The 7,721-nt window shown below is 57.5% G+C and overlaps 1 protein-coding gene across 1 annotated transcript; it reads left to right on the forward strand.

The window, feature by feature from the left end:
* Nucleotides 1–3: 3 nt before the first annotated feature.
* Nucleotides 4–6,218, forward strand: MED16 (mediator complex subunit 16; the record flags this gene model as incomplete). The annotated part of the gene is made up of 11 exons (XM_008940192.1): nucleotides 4–183; nucleotides 1,020–1,125; nucleotides 1,763–1,918; nucleotides 2,244–2,455; nucleotides 2,768–2,974; nucleotides 3,371–3,581; nucleotides 3,743–3,876; nucleotides 4,783–4,975; nucleotides 5,222–5,438; nucleotides 5,836–5,919; nucleotides 6,092–6,218. Coding segments are annotated over 11 exons (1,827 nt in total), but the record flags the coding sequence as incomplete, so codon positions are not given.
* Nucleotides 6,219–7,721: the final 1,503 nt, after the last annotated feature.

The following is a 7,721-nucleotide window of genomic DNA, read 5'->3' on the forward strand; positions in this document are numbered from 1 at the left end:
GGCAGCAGCGCCTCCCCCGTCCAGTTCTACAAGGTCTGCGTCAGCGTGGTGAACGAGAAGTGCAAAATAGACACGGAAATCCTGCCCTCCCTCTTCATGCGCTGCACCACGGACCCTGCCCGCAAGGACAAGTACCCGGCCATCACCCACCTCAAGTTCCTGGCCCGGGACATGTCGGAGCAGGTGAGCTGCTGGCGGGGCGGGGCGGCGCTGGACCAGCAGAAAAGGTGCTCTTTGCTCCCCTTTGGCTTCCCCCCCTGGCTCTGGGCTGAACAGCCGGGTCCTGCCGTGCCCTTTGTGTTTCTGGCTGCTCCTTCTGGTAGTGCCACCAGTTCAAATGGGCCCAGACAGCCAGGGGTGTAACAGCTGAGTTCCCCATTCAGGGAGAAGAGCCAGAAAAGCCCCATCCCTCGTTAGCCTGATTGTGCTTTGCCAGGTTTGTTGTCTGGATCTGGCTCTGGCGGGCTGTGCAGGAGGGTCTGGGATGTGAAATGTTTCATCTTCAGGTCTTGGCTTCAAATCAACCTCTCGCCAGAACACTTGGAGCTCTTGATCTGCGTGACTTAATTTAGCAGCTTAACTCAATGTGCCAGGGGATTGATAATACAATTCTGGAAAGCAAAGTGACTCAGGGAGGCCTGAACCTCTCCCCTGGTCAGGACAGGGAACACGGTGTATGCTCTGTCACCAGAGTCAGTTCTGTCCCTGCCCTTCCCGTTGTGTCTGGCTTATGATGGGCACAGCAACACCAGCAGGTCACTGGCTTTGTGATGGGAAGGGGCCCAGGCCGTGATCACACGTGGCAGAGTTCAGCCTCTGCCCTCCTAGCTGGGCCCAGAGACTTCACTGCCTCATGTGGCCAGCACAGTCCTCTGCTTTTCACTGCTGGAGGATAAACTGGCTGGAAGGAGCCTCAAATGGAGGAGGGAGGGGCAGAAAACACAACAGGGTAGTGCCTTTTTGTCTGTCCCTGCCGTGAAGCTTGTGCCCGTGGTCACAGCATGAGTTTTGTTTTGCAGGTGTTGCTTTGTGCTTCCAACCAGAACAGCAGCATCGTGGAGTGCTGGTCTCTGCGGAAGGAGGGTTTGCCAGTCAATAATATCTTCCAGCAGATCTCCCCTGTGGGTGAGTTTCTGCACCTGATACTCTCAAAACCAGGAGCGTGGAGTGGGTGAAAACACAGGGCAGGTTCCCAGATCCATTATCACATACATGGGATCGTCCAGAGTCCCCTGTTTATCTCTCAGGTGTTCTCAGTCACATGCTCCTTTCCCTCTGTCTGCGTCTCGGGGAACAAATTGCTGGTTTCCAGGAAGAGGTTTGGTTGTGACTTTCCCTCAGTAACGGAGGTTTTCTGCGCAGCCGCCCTCCCGCTGCGAGCTCTGGAGGAGCAGACTGCAGCAGAGGCAGTTCAGTCACCCCGTCTGGTTGGCGTGTTTGCCACCTGGTTTCAGATGTAACAAAATCAGATCTCTGCAGTTTGTTCCAGTGGGATATAAAGGAGTATTGTGCATAAAGATTTTTTTAATTGCCACCAGCAAAGCCTTCCATCAAAAGAGACTGAGCAGAACAATTTGTTGTTTGTACAACTGAGGAAAAAAAAAAACAACTCAGGAAATATGAGGGAAATGCACTGGTCTGGTGGAATGGACCAGGAGGCAGGGCTTGATCTGTGATCCCTCCTAGCTGGGGAGTGTGGGCAGAAATAGGGGTGAGGTTGTCTGGTCTCTTCAGGGAGGGGTGTCTCACTTCTTTTTCAAAGTTGGAGACAAGCAGCCCATGATCCTGAAGTGGCGGATTCTCTCTGCCACCAACGACCTGGATCGAGTCTCGGCCGTGGCTCTGCCCAAGCTGCCCATCTCCCTGACCAACACTGATCTGAAGGTGGCAAACGACACCAAGTTCTTCCCTGGGCTGGGTAAGGAATCTCTGTTGTCTTCCTCCTAAATACATCACTTTTGCTTGAAGCTTTCCCTTCTTCATCTCCTGGACTGTAACTGGGGTGAGAATGAGGAACTAGGTGAAATACTGGTAGGAAGACTTGCAAGGACGTGGTACCTTCCTGGCCATCCCATTCCATTTCCACAGGAAAAGGTGCATCTGAAAGGCTGGCGTGGCCTCAGGATAGGAAGGGGCTGTGAGCCCAGAGCCCTTTGGGTGCTGTCTTGTGGCCGCTTCTCTGGGCGAGGTCTGGGCTGTACCAGGAGCACTCTGGCTCAGCCTCGGTTGTCTCCTCTCCCCAGGTCTGGCTTTGGCTTTCCACGATGGCAGTGTCCACATTGTCCACCGCCTGTCCCTGCAGATGATGGCTGTCTTCTACGGGTCCTCCTCCCAGCGCCCCGTGGACGAGCAGGCCATCAAGAGGCAGCGAACCGCTGGGCCCCTGGTGCACTTCAAAGCCATGCAGCTCTCCTGGACATCCCTGGCCTTGGCTGGCATCGACAGTCATGGGAAGGTGTGGTGCTCTGGCTGGGGCCAGAGGAGAGCTGTTCTCATCCAGGCTCTAAGTCACGATGGATCACTCAGAAAAATGCTGGGAACTGTGGAATCATTAAGGTCCCTCAGCTGCTCCTCACAACACTTGGGCTCTAGACCCTCATGTTACCTCCAGTCATATGATCCCTGTTAAAGAAGGGATGTATCGTTACCACGGATTCTGTTGTTGGGTCAGGAGTGAGCTGCAGTTGGCCCTGTCTGGTGGTGTAACTTGGTGAAATATTTTCAAGCCAGTTCTTGATGCAGATTTTCCCTTGTCTCCTCCATTCAGCTGAGCATGCTTCGCATCTCCCCGTCCATGGGCCACGTGCTGGACATGAACATGTCCCTCCGCCACTTGCTGTTCCTGTTGGAATACTGCATGGTGACTGGCTACGACTGGTGGGACATTCTGCTCCACGTCCAGCCCAACATGGTCCAGAACCTGGTGGAGAAGCTGCACGAAGAGTACATGCGCCAGAACGCAGCCCTGCAGCAGGTGGGTGGGACACGGGGGGGGCTGGGGGGGAGCAGCGGTCGCTGGGGCTGAGAGGATGGCTGGTCCTAACGACCTGGGTGTGCTGGCTCTGGCTACTCCACTCGAGCAGCACTGGAGCTGTGGAGCAGCTCTGTTGAGGCAGGGCTCGTTGTCACCACTGTTAATGGGTCTCTACCTGCGGGCAGCTCCCGGTGAGATGTAATGTCTGTTTTTGGCAGAGCTGCTAGGAGCAGCAGCACTGCTTGTAGTGCAGAGAGCAGGTTCACGTGCACAGAACTGTCACTGTCCTGGCATTCGTGTGGCAGAAGCGGAGAGCAGACAATAAGGCAGCCCGTTTTCATGAGCTTGTTCTAATTCTGCCTTGGCGGCTGTCCTTCCCTGGTGTCCGACGACCAGGTCCTGTCCACGCGCATCGTGGCCATGAAGGCCTCTCTCTGCAAGCTCTCCTCCAGCACCCTCGCCCGCGTCTGCGACTACCACGCGAAGCTCTTCCTCATCGCCATCAGCTGCACCCTGAAGTCGCTGCTGCGCCCCCACTTCCTCAACACCCCCGACAAGAGTCCCGGCGACCGGCTCACCGAGATCTGCTCCAAGGTCACAGACATCGGTACTGCCTGCCCCCCGCCCGGCCCCCGGGGGCAACGGGGAGCTTCACAGTAACTGCCCGGTCTGAGGAAGAGGAGGGTGACCCCTCTTGGCACCACGGGGATGGGGTGAAGTTTGGATCCATCCTCTTCTGAGCCAAGAGGTGTCTGTTGTCTGTTTCAGACATCGACAAGGTGATGATTAATCTGAAGACAGAAGAATTTGTCCTGGAGATGACCACGCTGCAGTCCCTGCAGCAGCTCATCCAGTGGGTGGGAGATTTTGTGCTCTACCTGCTGGCCAGTCTTCCAAACCAGGTGAGAGCCTAAGCTCTGAGAACACACTGAGGGGGGGAGAAACATCTGTGTGGTGTTTGGGTGGCTTTAGCCAAGTCACACGTGACCCCGGCACTCCTGTTGGTACAGGCGCTTGGGAGAAGAGTGTAAGAAACAGAAGTGGCCCTTTCTGTGCCCATCTGGCCAGATGTGCCCATCTTGTTTAAACCTTTGATGAACCTCTGAATGCCTCTGACCTTCATGACATCCTCTGGCAGTGAGTGCCATAGGCTGTGTCCTGCTTGGGAAAAGGAGCTGTCTGAAACTCTGGACAGGGCACTGGGGAGGCTGCACCTTGAATCCTGGGCTCAGTTTTGGGCCACTCGCTCAAAAAAGGACCTTGAGGGGCTGGAGCGTGGCCAGAGAAGGGCAACAGAGCTGCCGGGGAAGGGGCTAAGGTCCAAGTGGGGGGAGAGGCCAAGTGTGGGGAGGAGCAGCTGAGGGAGCGGGGGGTGCTGAGCCTGGAGCAAAGGAGGCTCAGGGGAGACCTTCTGGCTCTGCACAGCTCCTGACAGGAGCCTGGAGCCAGGGGGGGGTTGGGCTCTGCTCCCAAGGAACAAGGGACAGGACAAGAGGAAATGGCCTCAAGTTGTACTAGGGAAGGTTTAGGTTGGACATGGGGAAAAATTTGTTCCCCTGGAGGGTTGCCCAGGGCTGTGCCAGGCTGCCCAGGGCAGTGCTGGAGTCCCCACCCCTGGAGGGGTTTCCAAGCCGTGGAGATGTGGGGTGAGGGACACGGGGCAGTGGGGACCTGGCAGAGCTGGGGGAACAGTCGGATTCAATCTGAGAGGTCTCTTCCAGCCAAGACTCTTGAGTAATTCTGTGAAGGCAGGGCAGAGGCTCGGGCTGGCTGCCTGTGAGCCCCAGCCTGGGCTGTTCCTCCCCCAGGGCTCCCCGGTCCGGCCAGGACACAGCTTCCTGCGGGACGGAGCCTCCCTGGGCATGTTCAGGGAGCTGATGGTGGTGATCCGCATCTGGGGGCTGCTGAAGCCCAGCTGCCTCCCCGTCTACACGGCGACCTCCGACACCCAGGACAGCATGTCCCTCCTCTTCAGGCTCCTGACGAAGCTCTGGCTGTGCTGTAAGTGTTTGCCAGGTGCACCGAACAAAAGATTCCCTCCATGATGTGGATCGTGGGTGAAAGGGATAATTGGGGGGAGTTGCTCCGAGGGGCTCCGGGGCGTTCAGAGGGGGCAGGAGCAGCTGCCAGGGTTATTGTTGTTGGCGCTGCGTTGGCGGGCGGAGGAGGAAACCATGCTCGGTTCTCTCCATCTCTAAACAAGGAATTTAAAGGTCATGCTGGTTCTCTGCTTTGTTTTCCACGCAGGTCGTGAGGAAAATCACATCACAGAGCCAGACGATACCCTGATAGATGAGTGTTGCCTCCTGCCCAGCCAGTTGCTCATTCCCAATATCGACTGGCTGCCCATCAACGATGGCATCATCAGCAAGCTGCAGAACAAGCAGCTGGTCCGGCTCCAGTTCGGGAAGGCTCCTGGGCTCGTTGGGCACACTGTCTCTTCCCAGTTTGATGCCTTTGTCAGGTACAAAGACCTGAAAGAAATGGGTGGGGTAGTGAGAAGAGGGTGTGGAGGGGGCTCTGGGGTCTCTTGCAGCTCCAGGGTCAGTGAGTTTGGGCCAGTTGCAGGTTTTGGCCCAGCTACTCACTGGTGTGACCCGAGAGCAGCTTGTCCTCTCTGCTTGAATTCATTTGTTATCTTGCACTGGGCTGGGAATTTGAAGTACTGAAAAGAGATGGCAAATGGAGAGGAAAAAGATGCTAGAAATGAGATTCCTGTCTGCACAGCCTCAAGTCCCATGGAGCTCGGTGGCCTGGGAATCAAAGCCTGTGTCATGCTGGCCACCGAGATGCAGCTCGCTGCCCTGGAGACAGCTTTTAGAGGGTGATGTTTGAGCAGAGTTCCCCTTTTTCCTACGCAGGGCACCTGGGCAGCCCAAGATCGATCACCTGCGGCGGCTCCATCTGGGCGCGTACCCCACGGAGGAGTGCAAGTCCTGTACCAGGTGAGGGGTGCCGGGGGCCCCCTCGGCACGGGGCGGGCTCAGCGGCACTCCTGCTGCTCCAGAGCGCTGCCAGTGTCGCTGGCCAAGGCCAGGAGCCCGTTCCCTCCTCCCTGCAGGGCCCCAGCAGTGCTGGCTGCTCTCGGGGCCTGGCTGCAGCTCCGCTCCCTCCCAGGTGCGGCTGCGTCACGATGCTGAAGTCGCCGAACAAGGTGACGGCGGTGAAGCAGTGGGAGCAGCGCTGGATCAAGAACTGCCTCTGCGGGGGGCTCTGGAGGAGGATGCCCCTCAGCTACTCCTGAGAGCTGCTGGGGGCTTCCTTCCCGGGAGGCGTTTGGGACACAGGGACTCAGAGAACACCATTCTGGTGGGACTGTGCCCAGCAGCCGCCCCCAGCGCTGCTGCTTTTCCTGTGTTGATCTTTCTGCCACAACGAAGAGGAGGGAGCTCCTCCTCCTTTGCAGGGAAGAGCTGGAAGGAATTTCAGGTTTCCCCATCTGTGTCAGGTGGGGACAGGGGCCTGAGAGGACGGGGCCTGAGAGGACAGAGCCTGGCTGCCTTCGTGGCTCTGGGCTGAGCAGGCAAGTGGGTGGGGCACAGCATGAGCCCCTGTCTGGGCAGCGAGTGGTGCCAGGAGCTTGGCTGGGGGTGAACAGAGGCTGCAGAGAACAAACACCCGGTGCTGCGGGCTCCTCCTTCCCTGCAGGTGCTGCCGAGTGTCACCCCCTTTCCCTGCACCCCCTCATCCGTGTGGCTGCCTTCGTGGCTCTGGGCTGAGCAGGCAAGTGGCTGGGGCACAGCATGAGCCCCTGTCTGGGCAGCGAGTGGTGCCAGGAGCTTGGCTGGGGGTGAACAGAGGCTGCAGAGAACAAACACCCGGTGCTGCGGGCTCCTCCTTCCCTGCAGGTGCTGCCGAGTGTCACCCCCTTTCCCTGCACCCCCTCATCCGTGGGGGGAGCGTGCTCCTGCTGGGAGATGTCACCATCATCCTGTTGGTGTTGTAGCGATGTTTCCCCCCACCCCAGCGTGGCTGCCTGGAGCAAACCCCTCCCCTTGGCTCCAGCCGAGCCAGCGGCGCTTCTGTAAATAAAGTCCTGTGATTTTGTAGGGGGTGGTTTGGTCTGGACGTGCCCGTGGCTCTCGGGAGGGGGCCTCACAGCACCCTTGGTGGCTGGGCAGCAGCCAAGGGCGCAGAGGCTCCTCCCGGCTCCCCCCACGGGGCTCCACCCATGCCTGTCGGAAGCCCCAGTGGGTGAGGACCCACTCGGTGGCTTGTGGCCACTTGGAACGGGGCTGGAGCAGGAGCTGCTCTGGAGGACCTGCCCAGGGCCTCAGCAGAGATGAAACCAGCCTGAGGGCCTCAGCATCTTTTCAGAATCAGACCTAAACATCCCTGTGCTTTGTCAAAGTGCAGCGGAGCTGCTTGGAGCCGATCTGTGGCTTGGCTAAATTCCTGCCCAGCCCAGTGACAACCCCATGTCCCCAGAGACCATTTGAGAAAACAATCCGAGTTTGTATGTATCCATTTCCCTCTGGAACTGCATTTTCATTTATCAGTGAAAAATTGAGCTGATGGCAAAGAGCTTTCCTCTCAGCTCTGCTTAATGTTTTACTGTGCAGAGCTGGGCCCTTCCTTGCTGTTCTGCTGGTAATTAAGGAAAATCAAGTGACTAATTAGGAAAGTACAACTTCTCACTAAGGCTCTTCTCCCCTGTAAGTAAAACTGTAATCAACCTGGGCCCTCGTTAATCTCCTTGTTCTGGGAGAACAGGTTTGGGGTTATTTAATGTTGGGTTGCACGGGGG

This window comes from Merops nubicus, unplaced genomic scaffold, assembly GCF_000691845.1.
Source record: "Merops nubicus isolate BGI_N331 unplaced genomic scaffold, ASM69184v1 scaffold31645, whole genome shotgun sequence".
Classification (NCBI taxonomy): Eukaryota; Metazoa; Chordata; class Aves; order Coraciiformes; family Meropidae; genus Merops; species Merops nubicus.